At 39.9% G+C, this 26,325-nt stretch overlaps 1 protein-coding gene across 1 annotated transcript in view; it reads left to right on the top strand.

Annotated features, from left to right (window-relative positions):
• The first annotated feature begins 3,766 nt into the window (after window positions 1-3,766).
• CTNNBIP1 (catenin beta interacting protein 1) overlaps window positions 3,767-26,325 on the top strand; it is a 780,438-nt gene continuing 757,879 nt past the window's right edge. The window contains exon 1 of the mRNA XM_044063131.1: window positions 3,767-3,920. Coding sequence (XP_043919066.1) covers window positions 3,817-3,920 — 104 coding nt within the window. The 5' untranslated portion in view covers window positions 3,767-3,816. The remainder of the gene's footprint in view (window positions 3,921-26,325) is intronic.

Genomic DNA, 26,325 nt, shown 5'->3' with positions numbered 1-26,325 from the left:
AGGAGCAGAGATGAGCAAGAGAAGAGGGTGCAAAGTCAGGAAACTTCCAGTGATATGGGTAGGTTATAGCCCTATTGTCTTATATTTTTGCTATTGAGGACATCTTGTAATTTTCCTTTCTGCACTTAGTCCCATTTGTTTCATTGTCTAACACCACTGTTTTGCAAACCTGCTAGGTATAGACTACCCAGACTGCAGTGAGGACAGGGATGTAGATACAGCTCACACCCCAACGAAGAGAAGATACACAATTTTTCAGCCAAGCTGGGCAAGTGCCTTTGACTGGCTTTCTATGAGTAGGCGAGTGAAATTTGCCTTCTGCAAGACTTGTAACACGGATTTCACAATCCATCATGGGGCCGACATGACCTGCAACGACATGCTAACAGTGAGAAACACAGGCAGAATTGCAAGCATGCAGCTGGAAGATCTATGGTGGATTTCTTTGGACCACAGAGTTTAGCAAGTACAAAGGTGGTTGAGGCAGAGGTTGGTTTTGTGTCTCTCCTTGCTAAACACAACTTATCATTTGCAGCAGGAGAACACATCCTGAAATTTATGAAGAAGTGTGGAGAGGATCAAGATGTTCTCCGTAAAATGACATGTGGAGCGACAAAGGCAGCATGCATTGCACGGGATGTGCTGGGGCCTCATTACCAGAATGATGCTGCAGCAGCCTGCCAGAAATCACCATTCTGTGTGTATATGGACCAAAGCACAGACATGGGAGATGACAAACTGTTAGTCATCCTTGTTGGTTACCTTGATGAAAAGGCAAGCAAAAATGTGACAAGGTTCCTTGATATGCCAGAATGTGTGTCCGAACTGGACAAGCAATGTTTGATTCTTTAATGTCCAGCCTGACAAAATTTAACATTCCAGTTTCCAACATTGTGGGCTTTTCTTCAGACAATGCTGCCTCAATGATTGGAAAACACAATTCTGTGCTGTCTCGTTTAAAGGAGGTGAAGCCCACAATTGTAAACATGGGGTGTCTCTGCCACTTGGCAGATCTCTGTAGTAAGGCTGCTGTAAAAGCACTACATTCACCAGTTGAAGAACTTGTATCAGATCTGTATTGCCATTTCAGTTTCAGTGCACAAAGACAACAAAAACTTCAGGAATTTGCTTTGTTCACAGATACTGACCCCCTCAAGATCATTAGACATGCACCTACTAGATGGCTCCGTCTTGGTAAGGTTATTAACAGAACCCTGGACATGTGGCCAGCTCTAAATTCATATTTTCTGTCTGCAGAGCCAAGGTCTGCTAAGACTGACTTAATTTCTAAAAACTTGCAGAGTCATGAAGTGCATATGATTTTTATGTTCCTTAAGTATGCACTGGAACCCTTACTGGAGTTCAACATACAGCTTCAGAGCAGAGAAAGTCAGCTGCTGACACTGCATGCCACTGTGCATAAACTCCTGCAGCAGTATGCTGGCAGACTCCTCAGACCTGCGTCTGCTGTCAGACTAATCAAACACAGTGATGTCTCAGTGTTGACTGACAGTAGTTGTGTTCTAACAAATGGTGAACTTCGTACTGGCTATGAAGTCAAGCAGTACATGAACAGCCATGAGGAGGATATTGCTGGCACAGTCATTGAATTTAACTTTTATAAAATAGTTGCAGCTTTTTATGCTGCAGTGCTGCAGAAAATGGTGAAAAAGTTTCCCATGCAGGATCACTTACTGAAAGACGCTGCATTACTTATTAATCCAGCCAAAAAATTGGACATTTCTTCAGGGCTTGTCAGAAATGTTGGCTTCCGTCTGGGTGCAAGTGAAAATGATGTTGAGGCCGAACAACTAATCAATGAGTTCACCCAATATCAGATCGAGGACACTGGGAATCTGACAGGCCCAGTAGATGGGCCCCACTCATGTGTGTCACAGTACTGGGCACACCTTCTGAGGGACCTTTACACTGAAGGGAAACTGCCACTCTTTAAGCAGCTGATGATGAGCCTACTTTGCTTGCCACACTCTAACGCACAAGCGAAAAGGGCATTTAGTATGGTGCGGAAAGTGAAAACTGAACTGCGTCAGTCTCTGAGTGTAAAAACACTGAGCTCTTTGTTGGCAATTAAAATGAATGAAGAACTGGATGTCTGTGATATTAAGCTGCCAAAACCTGTTTTAGAGGCTGCCAAGAAAGCCACAGCAGCATACAATAAGTCTACATCTGATGTATGATAGGATGTTTAACTTGGTCTAAACTTTGTGTGAATTGCAATATGTCTGTTTACAAAAATAAAAATCACATTTACTACATGTGTTAGAGGCTGCCAAGAAAGCCACAGCAGCATACAGTATTACAGTAAGTCTACATCAGACATATGATAGGAATAGGATGTTTAACTTGGTCTAAACTTTGTGTGAATTGCAATATGTCTGTTTACAAAAATAAAAATCACATTTACTACATTTTCTAAGTGCTGTTTCATTTACTTATGGTGTGGTTATGGTATTGCAGATTATCAAAGGTGTTTGGATCTGAGAAGTGTGGTATTGAATGTTACAGTTCTACCAAGCTCCATGGCAATGGCGCATTTTCGCGCAGTGCGAAAATAGGGTGTTCCACATTTTGACCATTTGTCACACATTGTTAGGGTCTGTGTTCCACATTGGCCACTTAAGAGGTTGAGACCTATGGTACTCAGTGGTATATTGCTTACTCAGAGGTGATCTCTGCCTGAGTTACAAAGCCATGTCCAACTCAGAATTGATGGACATGCTCCACCAAAAGAAATCCAAGTCACTGCGAGCCACACGGTCTAGTGAGCTAAACCTCGCCACAACAATAAATAGAACATGCTGGAGGGATGGATTCCTGTCACAGAGACTCCCCATGCTTTGGAACAAAATTCCTAACATTAGGCAGAGTCCCTCACTAACACTCTTCAAAAGAAGCATTGACGAGTGGATGGGTAACAGAAAATACACCCCGGGGATCACTTCATTGGCTCTGCTTGAGGAGGCGAAAGCAGACACACTCTGGCTAGGCTTAAAAATGCCCTCGGGCAGTTAGCCTAGTACCCACAGTTAGCCTAGTACCCACCTATGAACCTATAAATCACCAAGGAGTGAAGTCACTAAATAATAAAACACACCTGAGTTTCATACTTTATGCCCTTCATAAAATGCACGCTAACTCAAGACTAGCAAGTTTCTGAGTTTATAAGAGCAATATTTAAAATCTGTCCCTATTTTTGGGCCCTTGTAACCCCATTATTTGAGGCTTTGTCCAGATTTCTGACACTAAGAGCTTGAGAGGTACGCTGCCATGCAGCAATACATTTTATGTGGTATAGAACAAAACTATAAGACAGCAATTTGACCATTCTGCAAAATTGTGGACAGTTGAGGTATGTCTGAAATGCGTACGATTTAATGTACAAAAATGAATTTACTGGCACATTGAATACCATACACGGCGTTTCTTACACCGGCTTTCATAAAGGTGGCTTATTTATTATGTAGTGTCAATTATATTCAATAAACTGGCATTATCCATTGCAGTAAGAGTTAAAGCAGTTGTAGTTTCATCAATTACCACAAACCTGCCGTATGTTAAGAGCACTACCAAAACCTGTACAAACCCAGCTGGAATGATAGGAAATCACTTTGCATCTCGCTCGCTCGTGCTCCGTCTTCTTACTCATGTTACAACGCAGCAGCGCCCCCTGGCAGCAGCCTCTGCGCAGCAGGCAGAAACCAGTTGAGCGTGCTCGGCTGGCCTCGATCCTCCGTATGAGCAGACGTGACTGAGCCGGCACGGCGCGCGCGGCTTGGATCTGGTGGTGGTTCTTCTATGACCCCGGAACAGTACGCCTCCTTCTCATCAGAGCAGCACTGTACCGTAGCTCACTGTTTGAAAACAGACGGTCGGCCAGCCTGTCCAAGAGTAACTCCGAGGTAGGTACCAGTATGCCACAACAATAACTGCGATCAGGAGCCGATAACCTCGAGACAGGGGTGGTCGCACATCCCATTCCAGCGCGAGGACGCCTTTGTGCAGCAGCTACCTGATTGGAGTTGCATGCTGAGGAACTTGGCGCTGGGCTTTGTTCCATTCCTTTACACTTCCGTGCAACTCCGCAACTCCAGGGAATTCTGCTCAACTGCAGCTTCCATTTAACAAGGAGTAAATCTCCCTATCAGTTCCCTTAGAAGGCTATGCTACCTATTGCACTGTGATGCATGTAACTGTTTTGCTGATATTGTTTCACCGGCTAGCACTGTTAAATGAATGGTTTCAGCTACCTTCATCTGCATTTAACAGTGCAATTACTATGTTAGTAAAGAAAGTTTTTAGGCAGATGTAACGTTAGTATGATGGAGCATAGTAGATTTTCATGTAATGATCAGTTCTTGTTTTGATTCATTTTTCAGTCCTGTAGGCAAATGGTGTGGAGAGGACTTAATTGTTTACTGTATCTGTGTTAGTCAACGACCTCTGCTGAGGAAGAGCTTTTTGTAGCCTTTTTTGTTTGAAGTGTTTCTTGTAACTGTTTGGATCGCTAGCTGTTCCTGGTAAATTAAAACATGTGAGTTTCTTCAAGTTCAGTTGGGGCTCAGTTACTGACACTTTCCGTCTAGGCCACTTTTCCAGGATTTTGGACCTTTGTTAACTGTTGTTTTATTACTGTGGTACAGAATTGAAGTACATGCTTTTTGATATAATTTGGATAATTATAGTGAAGACAGTACTGGCATAATAGGGCATTTCACACTGTATCTGAACTTTGTGCTGCTACAACACTGAAGAAGTGATGCACTTTTCTGTATGTCATAAGATTAACTCCTGTTTTGTTGTTGTGATGTTGTAGAAAAGTACTGGTGCTTTCTTTTTGTGATACTGTAGTGTAGTACCAGTGATAACATCCTTCAGCTAAAAGATTACTAATTGTGGTCTACTTTTTAATGTGGATTCTGCTTTTTGCCTGTCAGTTGTGGACCAACATTAATTATTTATTTCTCATTGCATTGTTGGAGTGGCATACATGGGTTCATAGGTTAATACTAGACTATTTGTCCTTGTGGCCCATTTTAAACCTAGTTAAATTTCCCATCCCAAAGGAGGTGAGCACCTTAACCATTATACCAACCCCCAATACTCTTGTATGGTGTAATATTTTGACCCAGTTATTTGAGATTTGAGAACTTATGTGGACAGTGACCTAACATTTGCCCGACATGTGTGTTGTTATTAGAAAGTCCTTCTGTACTGCACAGCTTATAACCAAAGGGATTGTTTCAGATCTAGGGATGTCATTGTCCCCCTTTACCCCTCCCTCATTAGGCACTATTGAATATAATTTCTTTGTTGACATGCATCTGTCCAGGCACATGCAACCTAAACAACATGTTCTACGTGGACCAACTCAAAGCCCTTAAGAGATGACCTGTGTCTAGTATACAAGGCATACTCTGACCCATTACTGATCAATTTATTGTTCATCAGCAAGTCAGATGGCATCAGAATACTCGGTCTAAGGATCTAAACCTCTTCTGCAGCATCAACAGAACAGTTTGCAGGGACAGGTATAGCTTGCAGAGGATACTGCTGATGTGAAGCATCCACATAAAACAAAGTTCATCTCTGTCCATTTTGAAGCGCAGTGTAGTTCTGCAGATGGGAAACAGAATATTTAGCCAAGGACTGCCCCCTGTACTACTAATGGACAGTGGCTGCTCCTAAATGCTTTATCCCATGCATGGGTCCTCTCAAAATATCTTTGGTATGATTCCATTTATTCTTGTTAGAAGTAATATATAATTATTGACCATGGGACGGGTAAGACCAGTTTGCAACTAAATGGGATTAGTTATTGTGAGCACAAAAAGGGAAGTTGGATAGGCTTAAAATGGCCTGCAAGGGCAGCTAGCCTAGTACTTGCCTATAAACCTATAAACATTTGAAAGAACGATGTAATGTGAATGTGCATGTTATCAGCTCCGTCTGTTTTACTTTCAGACTACAGTAGTGTGAAGTAAACCAGACCACACGATTCGCCTACTGGTACTCTGATCAATTTTTTTCTGAAGTAAAAGTAGTATATTTTTGAGGTTGATAAATTTAATATTTTTCTTATAAATATACACAGTTTAATTGTAAACATTAATGTACAGCTCAGAAGTACATTTAGACTTTTCCTAATCATCACTTTATTCCTTTCTTAGCAGTACTATGAAGAAGTAAATGCTTTTGTGGGTATACATTGGTGAATTCTTTCCATTAAACAATATATGTTACTGTTTTGTTGTTCTTGAACTGTGAAAGTGTCGAGCTGGCTTTAAATAGTTTCCTGTAACTCAAATTTTGAGATGGTGGGGACAGAGAGTCTTAGGTTTATTAGCTGAAGATTGTTATATACTCAAAATCTAGGTGGCTTGACAGGTCAGGTGGACATTTTTCCATTCAGAAACATCACTGTGGATGTCTTTTGGAATATTTGTTTCAACATTGTTTGTTAGATACTACTTCTTCTTCTTTTGGCTTTTCCCGGTAAGGGGTCGCCACAGCGGATCACCTGTCTGCTCATGATTGGCAGTGGAGTTTTACAGTGTCGAGTTGCCAGCCCGGCACCCAACCTTCCACAGAAGGCGCACACATGGACACACTCACACCTAGGGCAAATTTAGAGTGTCCAATCCATCTACCGCATGTCTATGGGATGTGGGAGGAAACTGGAGCACCGGGAGGAAACCCACGCGACCACAGGGAGGACATGCAGACTCCGCACAGAAAGCACCCCAGCCGAGGATCGAACCGGAAAACCTCTTGCTGTGAGGCGGCAACACTAACCGCTGCACCACCGTGGCCGCCCAAGCAATTTGGACAATGCCTTTTTCTTGTGTATTTACTTTAGTTATATTCATTTTTGTTTGGCAGATGTCCTTGTTATTTTTTCCCTGCACTTGCCATCTGCTGTTTCAACAGTAAATGACCTTGGCTGGCACACTTTTTCAAAACAACTGCCTGAAGTTATTTTTTGATGGAACTTTACTGAATTTTTATCTTATCTGTTTCCTTTGAGTTAGAAAGGTCCATTATATTTATTTTAGTAAAATGGTTGTCTTGACTAATTCCACTTTAACCTCACTTGAATATTTATTTATTTATGTATTTGAATTTGTGAATCGGGTAGAGTACTGATCACAAAAGACCAATTTCAGTTTTCAGTAGTCAAAAAAGAAGTACACTTAGGAGTTTTTCCTTTCAATCTGCAACCCATATGTAGCTAGCTGAGCAAGTATCCATGGGAATTCATCTACCCAAGGAACTACTACTCTGATGATACACCCCAAAGAGTTGACCTAGTTTGAGAGTAGGGAAACTTATATGGACAGTGACCTAACTTTCGACCAACATGTGGCCACTGTCGTAAGAATGTCTTGCTATATTTTACAGCTTATGAGCGAAGGGATTGCATTTAGATATAAGGGTTTTATCGTTTCCTATTTACTCAGGCCTTATTAAACCAATCATTGAGTATAATGCCTCCTTTTGCATGCATCTGCCCAGAATTCTGAATGCCACAACTGGAATGCCCACAGAGATGTTGTACTGAAAGGATACAAGGCATAAAAAATATGTCCTACATGATCCAACTCATCTCAATTTGCTAGTCCTCATACAGCACCAGTGATAATTTGAGTTTTAGACCCCTGGTTTAGAGAAACGGGTATATAATGGGGAGGATACCACTGCTCTGGAACAGACTTCCCATCCATGTAAAATAAATCTTATCCCTGTCCATATTCAAGCACAATTTGGATCTGTGGATGGGTAATACAAAATTTACCTAGAACTGTCCCTTTACAACTACTGAGCAGCGAAGCTCATAGATGCTTTATTCCACACATGGGTCTCGTCAAGTTATCTGTAGTGTTATATTCTGACTTGGATTATTATATAATTATCGCCCATTGAATGGGTAAAGCCAGTCTAACACCAAATGAGATAGGTTTATTCAAGCACCAAAAGGGAGATTGGTTAGGCTTAAAAAATGGCCTACAACGGCAGGCCAACCTAGTACTTGCCTGTGAAGTCAGAAACCAACCTTGTAATATACTTCTGTGTTAATGTAAAGTGAGAAGTTTTGTAACTCTCCTAGTTAATACTGTATGGCTACATTAGATAAACAGTTTGTAGTGCTCTCTTGATTTTACCATTGTGAATAGATATTCATGCTGAAATACCCATTCCTCTGAAAAACTTTTAGACTGATTGCTGGCATCCTATATTACTCTTTGTTACAAAGACATTTTTACTGTCTCTGTCTTGAGAATAATACTTTCATTGCATTGATTATACCTTGATTCATAGTGCAGTTAGTTTCACAACTTCTGAAAAAAAATAAGTGACTCACAGCAAGGGATTCTCCATTTTTGCTCTCAGCTTGGGTGCCTTCTGTACAGAATCTGTATGTCCTCCTTGTGTTTGTGTGGGTTTCCTCCCACACTCTCCAAAAGCAGGCAGGAAGGTGGATTGGGGAGTCCAAATTGCCTGTACATATGTGCATGTGTGAATCTGGCAACCTACTTCCGTTCCTTCCTCCATTGCCTTAAAAACTTTGTGGGTAACAGTGGCTGTTTGGAGTCTTACTCTAGGAGTCGGATGTGACTTGTAAGCGAGTAAGTGAAAGATTAGCACAAATCTGACATATATTGTCTTGAAAATTAAACATATCCAGTTATCCCCTGATCCACCTTACTGTGTGCCCTTGGAGAATGTGGGAGGAAACCAACAAGAATGGTGTGCCCTTGGAGAATGTGGGAGGAAGCCAACAAGAATACAGTAAGGACATGCAGAGTGATGAAACCTTTCCCAATCACATATTATGGCTTGCAGCTGTTTCTATATCTTAGTATATGTTTTTGGACAGTCAGTAGAGTTTTTTATCTGTAGGTATGTAACTTATCTTCTTGTAAAATCACTGGATTTTATTCTGGCTTGCATCTGCCAGTAGTTTGACTGGTTTATTCACATAATATACTTCATTATGGGCATTGCTGTCACTAACTGAGCAGGTCAAAACTATTTTCTTGCTGTTCATGCCGAAATACTACAGTTCAACACCTCATTCCAATAATTACCTTAATGGCACACTGATTTCTCACTTATTTGGAATAAACTTCATAGTCAATGCATGGTGAAGTGCTAATTAGTGGCCATGTGAATGGTGCATGGTTTCAAAGACAATGTGTAATGGATTGTCTTAACAGTGAACAGCTCCACAGGGCATATATCAACTATCTCTGTACACTAGAGCAGTGCTCTACTGTGAATTTCTGCCTCTGTGTCATACCTAGAAGCCTCTTAAATTCTTGTTTATCCCGTGGTGGAAGTATTTGTGTTGCAGCTCTGACCTTTTCTTGTTTCAAGTTTTTTGAAGTTAAAACCTGATACTTGTAGCTCAATTGTGTAACTCTGTTTTACGTGGACTTTTTAAACATTTTTATTAAATCATCACATTTTAAACTGTAGCACGAGTTTATGTATATTGGTAGGGAAAAAAACGTAGTAATATTTTTCATCATTATTGTCATGCAGTGTAAATGATTTCTTTTTAACACTTTTCATTCACTCCAGCATTACTTAAGTTGATTAATTCCTGCCTTCCCTTGAACCTTACAGTTTCTCCGGAACTTCATTCTGAGTGCACTGCCTACACAAATTCCAGTTATTTCTATGAAATTTGATCCTTCCCTTTTTAAAGGTCCCACCTCCAATGCTTTTGTCTCGTTTGCAATATTCAGAACACCAGTTACATTTGGGGTAGATTTTGATTTCTGTTTTCTAGTAATTGCTTTTTTTCTTTTTTTTGGCAGCCATATTAAAAAGGCCAATTAAATTAATAAGACCGCTAGGCATTGAGATCCTATATCCCATTTCAAACTAATTCTTTCCTTAGTTACAGCCATTTTGTTCGCCTAACATTTCTGTCAAAGTACCCTGTCGAGATTTTTTAAAATCTGGCATTTCGTTACATTCCCAAAAAAACAAGTTCCTATTATCTTTCTCCCCTATCATAACTCCTTCATTTGCTGTTTCCCTGAGGAAAGTTCCTCTGCACTTTATTTGTGGTATAGAAATACCGATCCATTACCCTCCATGCACAAATCCTAAACCTTCTGGTTTTTGTTCCATTCTTAGGTTTAGCGTTCTTCGCGTTGTTACTTTGTAAATTGCTTTTCTAGTCTTTTTTTCAATTTTTAACCTCCTTTGATTGATCCTTGTCAATCAATATTTTATATGCCCTTGTAATTATAACCCTTTTAACATCAGCTTTTATTCCAGATTCAACAAGAACGGGTCTTTCATTTATCACTTCCCTACCCTTTTCTCTTTGCCTGTACTTTAATAATAAACTTTCTTAAAAGGGTGTTGTTAAGTGCTCTAATCGTATATACATATTATATTTATGTTGTGTAAAAATGTAATACAAACACGTAAATATAAAATTATTAAATAATTGCAACTACATCCAAAGGCTGAGCCTTAAACATTTAAATTTAAATTTAACTCATAGTGCATACATTTTCAAATGTCCTGTTGTTATAAATATGCTGAAAGAAGAACCAATTATTAGTTTTAGTTTTTTTTTTTTATAATACCTGCAGCTTAATTTTTGAAAATATATGTAAACCTAATGTGTTTCAATATTTGTGGTTTGTTAAAATGATACAAAAATGTCCATCCATGTGGTTATTTATGTTGTCCTAAATGCGATACATGCGTTAAATAGTTGATCTGCTGAGTCAGTTCTTTCTGTACTTTAATAATCCCTGACAGGGAAAGTAGTGTCTAACCTGCAGTCAAAATTTCTGCTTAGCGTTATTGTACTCTCTTACTTTTTCCCCGTTAGTTATTTGCTGCCAGTACTTTGGTCCCTTTTCCTAATTTCCAGCATTCTCTTGCCTGATTTTTTCACTCTTAATTACAGATGGCCATGTTGGTAAAATCTGCTTTCTGCCTTCAACACTGGTTTAGTTCTTGCAATACTTTCTGCTGCTTTGGAAGTATAATAGTCTGCATGGTAGTTATTCTCCTTATTGACTTGCATCCAAGATAATAGTTTCTATATCACTTCCAATCCACCAATCCTTTTCCACTTTTATTTATAACCTTCAGCTTGAGTGACATATATAAATCTTAACTTTGTAGGTTTAAAATATCCTTTTTAAATCAGGTAACCCTAAACCATCTTGTTCAGTGAGGAGAGTCATTTTGTAGTTGCCATACATATGGTGCTGTGTAATGTATTAATCACTTGATTTTTGTTATGCAATGTAAACTATTGTACTTCTGTGATCACCACATACGTGTTGCTCATATTTTGTTTTTACATGCAAGTATTTTCACTTGTTTCTTATTGTACAAGTTTGAACTGCCTTGCTGGCTTCAGGTATTCCTGATAACGGTCTTTGGAGCAGTGTACTTACCCAGTTAACAAAGGTAAACTGTATCCCACTTAACTTTTGTTATGTCCCCCTCCAAAATAAAGTCCTTCAACTCTTTTACTTGTCATCCGCATTTTATTTTCTAGTTGATAAAAAAATATGCCTGCCTTTTGTATATAAGACTAATGATCATAGGAGGTTACTAAGCTATTGACCCTGAGGCCCTTACAAGCCCATGTGTAGACAAGTCAGCACCCAAAGCCCCTGTCCAGCAGGGACACGGGTGGAATCCCGGGGGTATATTTTCTGTTTCCCATCCAGTTATCCAGGTTGTACTTAAAAAGGGATGTAGGATCCCTAAGGGGACTAAAAACTTTTTCACTGTCTGTCAGTTTCTGAATTTTTGTATTATCTTTTGTTTAGCTTCTTCCCACATTCCGTTAATTGCCTTAACATATCCCTTTTTAATCCATCCATCTAAGTGCTTCCTCTTACCATAGGTTCATAGATTAGTACTAGCCTAACTGCCCCTGTGGGCCATTTTAAGCCTAGAAAATTACCCTGTGTGAGAATCAGTCTCTGCACCTTGTGTGTGTAAGATAAGAATCTTAACCATTATACCAGCCTCCCACAAAATGCTCTCTGTAATGTCAAGCAACAGCTCCCACATGCGCGCGCGCACACACACACACACACACACACACACACACACACACACACACACACACACAGTTGACTGCAGCGATAGGAGAACCCCTACCTGCCTAAGTGCACTGACTACAGAATACAGTACTTAATGGAAGTGCCACATATTGCTATAAGTATGACTATGGCTGAACCAATTCATGCATTGGTACACTGTTTACCAATGTAGTAGTAAACCATGTACCATACATTGGTACATGTTTACCTCTATAGCCTTTGTTTTATCTTCATTTATTTATATCCCAAATAGATGTGGAACTTTCTCAAAATGTTCCAGAACACTTTCTCCCAAAACACCCTTTCTGGATTTATTAAGTGCAAAATAGTATCTTTTGCAAAGAAATCTAAATTTTCTTGATTACCAAACCAGTTATATCCTTGAATGCTTTATTTTATTTAATGTTGCTAAATATAAAGCCAGAAACAAAGGAGAAAAAGGACATCCCAGCGTGGTTCCTGTGTTAAAATGCAGCTCGTCAAAGAGGTCTGTGGAAATGCACTACATTGTCTGGGAATGCAAATGCTACCATTGCCTCACTTATACAATCTGCCCTGACTCTGCCGAATGCTTTCTCTGCATCAAGACACATTAACAATAGTGGCATTTTCTTACACTTTGCTTCTTCTGGATCATCATTGTTCTATTGATGTTGTCATATGTTTGCCTCTCCTCCACAAAACCACATTGATCCATATCTGTCAACTATGGTACAGTAGGCTCCCTCTTATCCTGTCTCCCTTTAACTGGACTCCTTTTTAACTGGCCATATTTTCGTCAATATTTTTTTTCCATGAGGGTGGGAGGTTGGCGTAATGGTTAAGGTGTTTACCTTACAAACACAAGGTGCAGGGTTTGATTCTCACATGAGGTAATTGGCTAGGCTTAAAATGGGCCACATGGGCAGTTAGCCTAGTACTAACCTATGAATCAAATTTTCATTGCCAATTCTAGGAAAAAGTACAGTGCACTGTACTGAAAGACAACATATTACTTCATCCAGAAAGTAAAGTTAAAGAAGAGCACTGGTAATCAATACAACATACATACATAATTTCTTAATCTGATTTATAACCTTTAAATGCTATTTTGTATGCTTTTTTGGATTAACCAGCCATTTGTTTATCCAGCCTAAGGCCTGGTCCCAGCGAGACCAGATAAGAGGGAGTCTACTGTAACACATTTGCCATTCACGTAGCTACTGTAGATATAAATAATCTACAATCATTTAAAATTGAAATTGGGTGTGTGAAACTGGTTATGAATGGTCTTTACCTGCTTTGAGTAACTTGGCCACCAAAGCCTTATTCAGAAGTTCCCTCCCGCCTGAAGGATGGCAAGCACACCGCTCAACTGTACAGATTTTCAAAGAATGTCCAGATTTTTGGTCCATTTTTCACAAAACTGTGGTTTTCTAGCAAGTCACTGGCAAATCGTTGGAAGATTTAAGTCAGAAAATAATGACAGGCATTTAAAGTTTCACACTTCATACCCTTCAGAAAATTCACGTTAATGTAAAACCTGCTATTCTGTCAACTTTCTAAGTTTAAAAATAATAACCTCGGTGATAAACCAAACTGTGCTTTAATGCAGAAATTCAGTAAAAATCCAGTAAGCGCTTTCGTCTTTTCATACACAAGACTTCTTCTTCAGACTGAATTAAAACCTCTCACTTCATTCATTAAATACTAAAAGATATCATCACTTGACATTCCCAATTAATGTCTTAACCCTTTCTTTCTCAAATAGGCTACACAATCTTCTCTGTTGTTTAGCTCAGGGGGATAGCAGGCATTCAACTTAACCTGCCATGTATATTCCAACTTTCTAAGTTTGTAAGAGCAGTATTTAAAAATTGTCACTATTTTGGGCCTTTGTCCCCCCATTATTCATGGCTTTGTCCACATTTCTTGCTCTAAGCATTTGAGAAGTATGATGGCAAGACAAACTAGATCAGGGGAGAATTTAAGGTTGCCAGTCCATTTATCTAGGATTACCTTGAAGCTGGCAAGGAGGCTACTCTTCTTGACATATAGAGGAAGTTTACTCCAGAGGAGAGGGGTATGTTGGGATATGAATCTATCACACCGTGCCAACAAGAGTGCCAAAATCTCTTATGCCATAGTCTCATTGGATGGTTGTGTCACCTATATGGTATGTGAGAATGTTTTGTTCACCAAAATGAACTGTGCTACACTTGTTTCACACTTAGTGTGAGACCGTCATCCTTTCACCAATTGCTAAAGTGCTCTAACCCACATTGGAACAGTTGAGTGAGTGGAAGATCGAATTTACAGTTGTCTGTAAAGTTTAAATAGGATGCATGTGTTGACCTGAGAGGCTGAGAAATCGAAGCCTCATTTGTAGGGGGTCCAAAACTGAGCCCTGTGGTATACCACTGGTAACGTTTTTGCTTTCAAGATGCTGCTACTCCCCTCGTTCCAGAACCTTATAATTTTCTTCCCTCCTAACTTCCAGATTTTTGCAAGACTACTGTGTGTTCCTGAAGACTTCCCTGATGATTATACATCTGTTTTTATTTAATTTTCTGTCTTTGTTAGTTGTTGAGCCTCATCTTCCTTTGATCTTGGAGTAAGCAAGTCTTCCATAAATATGTCCATTTGCACCCTTTCTTGGTTTCCCCATTTCTCTGATTTTTTTTAGTAGCTTTATCGAATTCTCACTTAAGACATAGGCAAACATCTGTTTACATAAAAGAAAAAAACATAAGGTTTTAGGATTGTAGGAAGTTGCTAGGCTAATGACCCTAGGGCCCTTACAAGCCTACCCAAGTTCTACCCGTATTTCCATGATCAGCACCTATTGCCCCTGTCCAAGAGGGACACAGGTGGCACCCCCAGAGTGAATTTATGGTTACCCATCCAGTTGTCCAGAGTGCATTTGAAGAGGGCTAATCAGGTGCTCTGTTTGGCATGAAGTGGGAGTCTGTTCTAAAGGTGTGCTAACCACTGGGAGACAAATATGTCCCTCCAGCAGTTCTATTAATGTCACATACCAGGCTAAGGTCTTTAGAGTGAGTAACCAGTGTACCATTTGACTTGCGGATATGCAGCATTTCCAATAAAGCAGGGTCAAAGATTGCCTTATATGCAAGGCAGAGATTGCCTCTTTGTAGTCTGTATGAAACAGAATAAAGTCATAAGTGATTTCACATGGTCCACAAAGGACAGATGTTGACCTTAAATTTTCCTTGTGAGGAGCCTTTGTGGTCTCTCCAGTTGCTGCAGGTGCTTGGAAAGGTACATACCAAAAGGGGTGTTGTACACAATTATTGGCCTGATGAGGGAAGAGTACATGGAGGTTATAACTTCGTTTTTTCTTGAGGCAGTGCCCTTTCTTATGAGATGAGCAATATAGAATGCCTTTTTTTACCACTGTGGAGACATAGTAATCAAAGGTAAGGTTGGTGTCAACTTGTGTGCTCAGGTCTGTCACGACCGAGTGCGTACTTAGGTGTTGCTGTTGATGTGGTAATTAGCAGGAACATCGCTCTTACTGAAAGGCATGATAATACATTTTTTGCATTGAGTTTAAGGTCATGCCTTGGCACCAATCATTATTTTGTGTAAGACCCTCTTGTAGACATAATTTGGAGATTCTATGACCACTCCCAGTTTGCAGTCATCAGAAAACTTTGTCAGCCACTGACCTTTAGTTTTTGCTTGTACTTCAGAGATATAGATTCCAAACAGTAGATGTCCCAGGACTGATCTCTGTGGAACCACTGGTTGCAGGTCTGCTGTTGGAGGTAGATTCCCTTATTTTGACTATTTGTTTCTATCAGTGAGACAGTTTGCGACCCATCTAATGATGTAAGGATTGATACCTAGCTGGGTGAGTTTGTCAATTATGCATGAGTGGGGGATAGTATCAGAAGCATTGGCTAGTGTCTAGATAGGCTGTATGCACAGATTTTCCCCTCGTCCAGGGCCTTGGTGACTGTGAAGAAGTCCACCAGGTTTAACAGGCATGATCTCCCTTTGACAAATTGAAACTGAGTAGGGTCAAAGTTAACATGTTCACAGTTAAAACATTATACATCACATATATTCTTTCATACAGTTATCCTCAATCCAAGATTACATAAATCGATCAATTCCTTCCTTTCCTTAAACCTCACTCCTCCTCCAAAACAAACTGAAATAAAAATAAATAAAGATCCCACTTCCGGTCTTTTATCTCTTTTACAATATTCACTACTTCAAATACAGTTGGTTTCGACTTTGATTTCCATCTTCTAGTAATTGCTTTTTTTGGCAGCTGTCAGAATTAAACTTTAGCAAGATTTGGGTTCGTTGGGCATCGGGGCAAGTATTTCTTTGCCTTTGGATTATTCAGCGAATCGCGGAAGTGGTTTTCGCTGAATAAGCCTTGACAAATGTGTTCAGTGAATGAACTAATATAGACCCCATAGTTTACAGCTATAGCCTTTTTTGTCTTCATGTATTTTATATCCTGAAAAGACATGAAACTGCCTCAGAATGTTCTACAGCATTGACGTGTCCTTTTCTGGTTTTATTGGATACAAATTAATAATGTCTGCAGATAAAGCCCACCCACTTTTCTAGATCACATACCAATTTTATCCTTGAATTTCTGAGTCCCTTATTTTTTTGCCAATGGCTGTAGATATAATACAAATAACAAAGGGGAAAGAGGAAGGAACTCACCCACTTTAATTTTTGCCTCTTTTTTTCCTCATATATCCTCTTAAGTAACCTTTTGTTGCTTCAGGGAATGCAAATTCTTCCATTGCCATACTCATAAAATCCCATTTTACACTGTCAAATGCTTTCTCTGCATCAAGAGACACACAAATAGCAGTGGTATTTTCTTACATTCTCCTTTCTGGATCATCTTTGTTCTATTAATGTTGTCAAATGTTTGACTCCCTGCCACAAAACCACATTCACCATTATCTCTCAATTTTGGCAACACCTTTGCTGTTGTATTAGCTATTGTATTCGTAAACACTTTATAATCATGATTTAGAATTGAAATGGATCTATATGAAGCTGGATCTGATGGGTCTTTACAGTCTTTAGGTATTGCATCCACCACAGTTTCTTCCAAGATGTTGGTGCTTCCCCTCCTTTTAAAATACTTTTAAACAAGACCTACCAGATCTTTTATCACTTTCTTCCCTCCTAGCTTCCAAACTTCCAAAGTAATATAGTCTATTCCTGGACCTTCTTGCAGACTGATTATACATCACTGTTTTTATCTAATGTCCTCCTGTCCTAACTGTTAAATGTTGAACATCATCTACCTTTACCCTTGGCATACCCAAGTCTTCCATAAATATTTCCATTTGTGCCTTTTTTTATTTCCACTTATTGCTTTCTAATTTATTGCACTTTGTGCTTTATAAAAAGTTTTGATAAATTTCCAGAATACTTCTAATACTGCAACAGAATCCCTGTTCTTTTTTTTCTTGTTATAAGATTGTAAGATTAGCAGCAACCCTTTCTACTTTCTATTGCCTAAGTTGTTGTGCTAATGATTTTTGTCTTCTGGAGTTATTGCCAAAAAACAATTGCTTATCAGCAATCTTTTCAAAGTCATGCATATTATCCAGATACTCCCTTATTTTCTGTTTAGTGCTCTACATTTCTGCCTCTTTTTCTATGAGATCCCCTCCCCAATTACTCTGCTTTATACAAATTTCATAAATGTTCCAGAAGATCCGTAATATTGCTACAGGATCTCTGGTTATGTTTCTTGTCATAGCCTTCCTAAATTTGGCTGCATCTCTTTCTATTTTTTTATTGCCCGTGCTACTTTGCAAATTTTTTTTTTCTGCTGTCGAATTGTTGTCAAAAAATAGTTGCTTAACAGCAATCTTTTTAATCTTTTACTTGTTTTCCAAATACTCACTTATTTTCCATTTAGGTCTCTGCAGTTGTTTCTGTTCTTATGTGAGAGTCCTCTCATTTTTCTTTAGTACTTTAACCTTTGACAACCCCTAAATAATTCCTGTTACTAATTTCTCATATCTCTTCTTCTCTTATTTCTTCCATACTTTTTAAACTCCATTTTTATTTTGCCCCTTTTACTAGCAGTCCCTTCTGAATTAATTTATATTTTCCCCATAACTGCTGAATCATATCAGCTGTCTACTCTTTAAATTCATCTCTTTAACGGATAATTAGGAAGCTAACAGTGTGCCTTTTTTATATCCTTATCATGTATCTTTTATCGATGCATGATCTGATATAGTTCTTGGATGGGTCTCAAAACTTTCTGTTAAATGCACATGATCCTTTGAAATATAATTGTTATCCAGTCTAGCTCAGTTGTTGGATCGTTGTGAATAGTGTGTAAATTCTGCCTGCGTTTCTGCTACTGAAGTCATGTGTTCTATGCCAAATATCCTATACCTCTTTAGAAATCCACCTCTTGTCATACTTTCCTTTTTGAGTCCCCCCCCTGATATATCCTCAAATAAGGTTTAGGTCCTCACCCATATTCCCTGCTAAAAGATTATTTCTCCCCAAATTCTCCTGAACACCATAATACTAAATAGTAGTTTTAGGTGGACTATAAATACATGCCAGCATAATCCTGATCACCTGGCAATAAACTAGTTACTACTACAAATTTGCGTTTATTGTCTCCTCCCTCCCCTTTTCTTACATTGGAGCCTCTCTCACAGTCAGAATTATTACTTTTCCTTTTCTTTGTCCCTGATACTCTGCTGAATGTCCACCCTGAAATTCCTTGTCAAATGTGCATGCTCATTTCTGTGCAGATGCATCTGCTGTAACATTACTGTTTGCAACATAAACTTTTTAGCATAATTCATTATTCTTTGCTTGTTGTCTGTACTTGTAATGTCATTTATAGTCAGTGTTAATATTGACAAAGCAGACATTCTGAGAAGCTGATACATTCAGTGTTGCATATAATATATATGAGAGTATCTTTCTAACTTGCATCTTTCAAGCACACTCTAATTATTGATCTTGTATGGTGTTATTTCTTTTCATCTCTATTTGAACTCATTTCACAGTTTCCCAGACTTTTTTGCTTTGATTAAAACACACAAGAAACAACAAAATAAATATATTTTCAGAACCTTTCATTTCCATTTAACTTTCAGTAAACCTGCCATCACTCAGAATAATACCACAGTACAAGGACAAAATGATTGACTTCAACAATTGGCTACGCTTCTGGTGTCATTCTAAGGGGATCCAGTATCTGTCTGCCTGGGGTGACATGATTGACAGACCATGATGCTTTGCCAGAGATGGCCTGCACCTGTCGCCCTTGGGATTCCGGATACTGTCTAATGCTCTTGCCACCCCTATAGTGCCTTTTTTTAGGCAATGTTCAAATGACAAATTCACCACTGTAACAGGTACAAGCAAGCAAAATCTGAGGGTAATGCTACTCGATGCCAGAAGTCTAAACCTCAAAATGCATTCACTTGAGGCACTCCCTAAAATGGAGAACATCCCCATCTGTGCAGTGACAGAGACCTGGTTCAAGGCTCCAGAGAGCACCCCTGCATTACCAGGCTATAATTCATACCACACCTTTTGGCCACCTAACCTGGACCGAAATACTAAAGGTGGAGGCGTGTCCATATTCATTAAGGATATCCACACCTCCAGGCTAGTTGCTCAGCATAATGCATCTGAGATTATCCAAGTGCAGCTAACTCTGGGCAAGACCGCAATCCATATTGAAACTTGCTACAGATTCCCCCACCACGCCCCAGGATTCCCACTCATCATTTATTGATACACTGGAAAATATTAGGGTACAACCCAACACCCTAATAATGGGTGATTTCAACTACCCCACCATTAACTGGGAAAACTACTCATGTGCCAACTCTTTTGCTCAACGTTTTCTGGAATTCATAAATTCCAATGCTTTGGATCAAGTTATCCACACCCCCACCAAGGGGCAGCAATATCCTAGACCTTGTCATTACCAACATGGGCGACCGGTGTTCCCACACCAGAGGTCAATTCCTCGTTGGTCAGATCCGACCACAAGCTAATCAGCCTAGACATCCACATCCCGCCCCCACTCCCCATTAGGGAAACCACTGTAAAACATTTGTCCAAAGCCAACTTCACGCTTCTTAAGACAGAAGTGGCAAACTTCACGACACCCATGCAGACGGACAACAGAGGTATGACTGCTGAATCATACACAAATGCACATTATAAGCACTTACACGAGTGCATGGATCGTGCTATCCCTAACAGAACCAAGATGCTATCCTCCAAAAAAAGGAAGCCAGTCTGGTGGTCTCCTGCCATAAACAAACTCTACAACAGAAGAAAGAAACTGTTGCAAAAAAGAGTAAAATCCCATGACTGGAAGAACTCCCTGGTCAGCCTCAGTAAGAAGCTGAGATCCCTCATAAAATCCTCCAAAGCTAGTTATGAAAACAAAATCGCCACTGATTCTAAAGATAACCACAAAGCATTCTATAGCTGTGTCAAGAGTCTCAATAGCAACACTCAGATTTGCTCTGAGTTACAGCACAATGGCACTAAATGTACAAAACCAACTGATATTGGCAACATCCTTGCAGATAGGTTCATTGCTAACTTTATCCCCCTAAAGGGCCCATGTCTATACCGGAAGAATGCAAAGTTCCTGTAATCCTGGCTGCACAGATAAAAACCACACTCTCCAAAGCCAAGAACACAGCATCCGTAGGACTTGACAGCATCCCAGGCTGCGTTATACATGAACTGGCACCCCACCAAAGCACCATGTTCAATCATAACCTCACCTCAGACTTTGTGCCCATTGAATGGCACACAGCGACAGTCATCGCACTCCACAAAGGGGGAGCCACCACGGACCCGATAACTAACGCCCCATTAGCCTAACGAGCCTGGTCTGCAAGCCCATGGAACTTGCCATCATGGAACTTTCAAACAAAGACATTGGTAATCTCCAAACTCTGGACCCCACCCAGTTCGGATTTGTAAAAGGCAGATCATGTTTCCTAAACCTGATTGACTTCTTTGAAGGAATCACCAAAGCCGTAGACGAGGGTAAGGTGGTTCACACAACCTATCTAGATCTCGCTAAGGCTTGTAACACCATCCCCCACTTTGGAATTATAGATAAACTCGCTAAACTAGGTATAAATTCCTATGTCACAAGATGGGCTGCCAACTGGCTCACTGACAGAACCCACACTGTGAAAGTAGCAGACTCCAAGTCCGACTTCAGACCAGTGACAAGTGGAGTACCACAGGGTTCAGTCCTGTGTGCTCTCCTATTTGGTATCTACTTTTCTGAAGTGCAGGCTAACACAGAAGGTCTTTGGCTAACGAAGTTCGCAGGTGACTGCAAACTAGGAGCCATAATTGAAACTCCTGACTATGTGGACATTCTACAAAAGGGCCTCATGGAGAATGATGCCTGGTGTCAAAGCCATGGCCTCAAGCTCAATGCCAAAATGTGCATTGTCATCCCCTTTGGTAAAAACTCTGTACCCATGAGCTACCACATAGGTGGTAGTCTACTTAACACTGAAAGTGTGATGAGACCTTGGGACACAGGTGGACAGTAGTCTCTCCTTTGATAATCACATTGCCACAGTAGTCAGGAAATCCTTCTACGTGGCACACCTCATCACAAAAGGTTTCTCATCCAGGAAAAAAGAGGTCATTGTTACCCTGTACTCGTCACTCATTAGACCCATTATAGAGTACAACGACCCTTTTGGTATGTACCTCGCAAGACATCTACAACAACTGGAAAGGCCACAAAAATACCTCACAAAGAGGATTACTGGCCTCAAACAGATGTCCTACACAGACCGTCTCAAAAAACTCCAGCTTTACTCCGTCGCATATCGCCTACTCAGAGGTGATCTCTGCCTAACCTACAAAGCTATGTCAAACCCAGAGCTGTTGGACTTGCTCCACTTAAAGAAATCTCAATCCCTCCGAGCTACATGCTCTAGGGACCTAAACCTTGTTACCACAATAAACAGAACATGCTGGAGAGAGAGATTCCTGACCCAGAGACTTCCCATACTCTGGAACAAACTACCTATCTATGTCAAACAAAGATCCTCAATAGCACTCTTCAAGAAAAATCTTGATGATTGGATGGGAAATAGGAAATTCACCCCGGGGATCACCTCTGTGGCTCTGCTCGACAGGGGCACAGGAAAATAATTTTCTTGGGTGGCGAAAGCCAGGGTACATTTTTGGCTTGTATAGGCCCTAGGGCCGATAGCCTAGTACCTACCTATGAACCTATATACTGAGATTTAGATGACCATTTCATGGAATATTCCCTTTTCTCCAGTGTATTGCAGTCTCAGAGTTGGTTTATATAAGTTGGGGGAGGGGGTGTGGGGTTCAAGAAATACATTTAAAGGAAAAGAGCTATGTTCAAGCTTCTCTCTTCTGCAGGATTGTCTGTCTTTTTTTCCCCAGCAGGTTGGCACTCGGCATCTTGACCGCTATTTCAGTGGGAACTACACTATAAAATCAGTAAATGTCATGCATTTGGCATCGTCCAGCAACAGTTTATTTATTTATTTATTTATTTAACATTTGTTGACCGGGAATGTCCGACTAGGTTCCACAGAGCCTGTTTTCAGCGGAGGCCCGGGGAGAAATGCTCCAGTTGGGCTTTAGTGCATTTATGACACATTTTTATAACCAGTTTGGCTCAATTAAGAGTTGTGCTTTATATCCATAGTAAATATTCAATTTGTTTTTAGGGAACCTTTGTCCTGATGAGGTGTAATATGTGATGATAAAGAAAGGACTTTTTTACATAGGCTGACATGTATGAGTCATTCCTTTTTTTTTTCTTTCTTTAATTCTTGACTTACAATACTTTCACAAAATGGATTATTCAATGACTGATCACCTGATTTTTTTCGTGGTAAACCTATAAATAAAATGTCATAATAATAGAATTGTTTCTGGTACTGATGATGAAGCTGATGGTTGTGATTCAGTAGAAACACTGTGTTCCAGGATTTGTTTTAAGTTGGGACTTGTTTTAGTTGTAAAATGAGAACAGAGCTTGTAAAATGTCTCCCATCCATATATGAGACAGTACTGGTTGGAAGTCTATTGCATTAAGAAAAGGAAAATTGTTATAAAGGGAAAATATAATTGGTGTCAACACTCACATTTTTAATGTACATTTAGCATGTAGTTGCTCATTTAGCAGAATAAAAAATGTGCTAACAATGTGCTTGCAGCATTCTTCCATATTACAGTCTCACTGCTTTAGAAGGCTCATGGGTAGGTATTAGGGTATTGACTTCTGAGGATCTTAAGAAGCCTAGCCTTACATTCCCGTGGTTGTTTTTAACCATTATATTTTGTGCATAAATAACCCAGAAACAGTCAGAAGAGTTGGGACATTTACATGTTGTCCCTGTCTATGAAGAACAGAGGTACTAAACAGGGAACAGATTTGTGGTTACCTGTCCATACGTCTAAATTATGTTTGAATAGATTAAGGTAAGTACTTTGCTTTATCTGCAATAATAGATAGTTGCATAGAAGCAGAATTCTGTGTGATACATACCTATCTCTGCAACGTGTTCTATTTATTTTGCAGAAGTGATTGAGATACCTTGAATGGGTGTTTATGCCACCTTTGAACTTGCAAATATGTGTCAGGTTTAACAGCATAGGGTCTGTTGAGGCTGTATAAGAGAGTCATAGGTCACAGCTCAGTAGTCTGTATATAAAAAAAGAGGAGGAACAAGGCTTTGAGACAGTCTGCATAGTTTTTATTGTCTAGGCCCTTGGTTTTCTTAGGACGCATTGTGTTCATTACAGTTGTGACAAGTACATAACGAAAGGGGCACCATACTCAGTGATTGGACTAATGAGTGCCGAGTACAGTGGACATCCCTGCACCTGGACACCATAACTTTAGAAATAAGCTGTGCAATGAGAAAAGGCTTCCTTACAGCAGCAGATATGTGGTGACCAAAGGACAGTTTGTTGTTGACAGAGGTTCCCAGATCCTTGACTGTGGGGTCAGTTTTCAGGGGTTTGTTGTTAATGTGATAGTTGCAAGGGGAGTCATGCTTGACAGAAGATACAGTTACACATTTCCTAGCATTTAGTTTTAGTTCATGTTTTTAACACCAGCGATTTGTGTAGGCCAGGCCCTCTTGGAAAATCATGGTGTCCTTTGGGGAGTTTATGATGGTACCAAGTTTTCAGTCAGCTGCAGATTTGGACAGCCACAAACACTTAACATTAGCTTTGACCTCAAAGAATTAAATGCCGGAGAGGAGAGGAGTGGCCGAAGTATGTAGGTTTCCACCTTTTCACATAGATAGCAGGATATAATTAATTCAGCTGTAAGAGAAGAAATGTTGAAAATCTGTTGCAAAGAAAAGAAACTAAGTTTGATGCCATGCTGCCAAATGGTTTGAATAGATAATTGAATTGAAAATGTTTCTTATATTAATTGCACTGTAGTATATCTTTTCGTTTTGTGTTGCCTGTTTCCTTACTATGTATGTTTTTGGATTTGTCATGATAATGGTTTATGTTATTCTATATTTCATGACAGAGCTTGCAAGTAATTTTTTTCAGAATAATATTTTCCCCTTTAATAGGTCTTTTAGCCAGCAGGAAGGAAATTATGAAGTCTTTTGTGAGTAAAAGTAGATGTTAAAGCACTGTAGCCTATAACACAAATACAATGACTCCTTATAAATTGATTCTCTTTGTCCAAATATTCATGTGGCTCTGTTTTAAAACCTGTGTTGGTGTAGTACAAAACATCAGGTCACCAGTGTGTTCTAGTGTTTTCTGTCCATGGAGTAGCATAGCATTCTCCTGTATGCATGCACTTGCAAAGCAAGAACTTGTACAGGAGCAATAATGGCATGTGGATTACAAAAATAGACACCGATCTTGCAGTTATGACAACAAAGATCACGTTGTATTCTTATTAAAAATAAGAAAACAGGATTCATGCTAGATATTGCTTGTTTATAGGTTCATTGGTGTGTACTAGGCTAATGGCCTTGGGGCCTTTACAAGCCTAGCCCATAGGATTACCCTAGCATTGTGCCACCCGACCTTAGTTCCCAGTGCCTCTGTTGAGTAGAGCTACTGGAGTGATCCTTGGGATGAATTTTCTATTTCCCATCCACTCATCAAGATTCCTCTTGAAGAGGGCCAGTGAGGTGCTCTGCTTGACATGTATGGGAAGTCTATTCCATAGCATGGGCAGTCTCTGGGTTATGAACCTGTCCCTCCAGCATATTCTGTTGATTGTGGTAATCAGGTTGAGGTCTCTGGAGCATGTGGTGTGGAGGGATTGGGATTTCTTTAGATGTAGCATTTCTAACAGAGATGGGTCAGACATGGCTTTGTAATTCAAGCAGAGATTGCCTCTAAGTAGGCGATATGAGACAGACAATAGTTGGAGTTTTTTTAGTCTGTCCATATAGGGCAAATGTTTAAGGCCTAGGATCCTCTTTGTGAGGTACTTTTGCGGTCTCTCCAGTTGTTGTCGATGTTTAGTGAGGTACATGCCAAATGGGGCATTGTACTCAATGATTGGCCTAATGAGGGAAGAGTAGAGGGAGACAATGACCTCTTTCTTCCCGGATGCAAAATCCTTAGTAATGAGATGTGCCACATAGAAGGACTTTCTGACCACAGTGGCAATGTGGTGATCAAAAGAGAGGTTGCTGTCAACCTGTGTTCCCAGATCTCTTGTAACGCCTTCTGTGTTCAGTGGGCTGCCATCGATGTGATAATTCATGGGAACCGGGTTTTTCCCAAAGGGGATGACGACACTTTTTTTGGCATTGAGCTTAAGCCATGGTTCTGACTCCAGTCATTGGTCTCAATGAGGCCTTTCTGTAGGATGTCAACATCACTCTGTGAACTTTGTCAGAGTCCCTTTGTGTTGGCCTGGACTTCAGAGAAATAGATACCAAACAGGAGAGGACCCAGGACCATGGTTTTTCAAGTTAAAACAAGAGAGGAACACTGAAAGAACTTCAGCACAACTGCTCAAAACGCACATTATTGAAAAAAAAAAAAACTTTTTTTTTTTTTTTTTTGCAGGGGGACAAGCCACACCCCCTGATAATTATATATTCCAACTTCAACTCTTGAGATCACATTACAGTGGGGAATAGGCAACCACTGTACAGTAATCTCACACAAGAGCAAAGCTGACAGAATTCTT

Source organism: Protopterus annectens, chromosome 2.part1, assembly GCF_019279795.1.
Source record: "Protopterus annectens isolate FY-2018-M chromosome 2.part1, PAN1.0, whole genome shotgun sequence".
In the NCBI taxonomy this organism is placed as follows: Eukaryota; Metazoa; Chordata; order Ceratodontiformes; family Protopteridae; genus Protopterus; species Protopterus annectens.
Note: the sequence above shows the minus strand (reverse complement) of the source record. Positions and strands in the feature narration are given on the sequence as shown.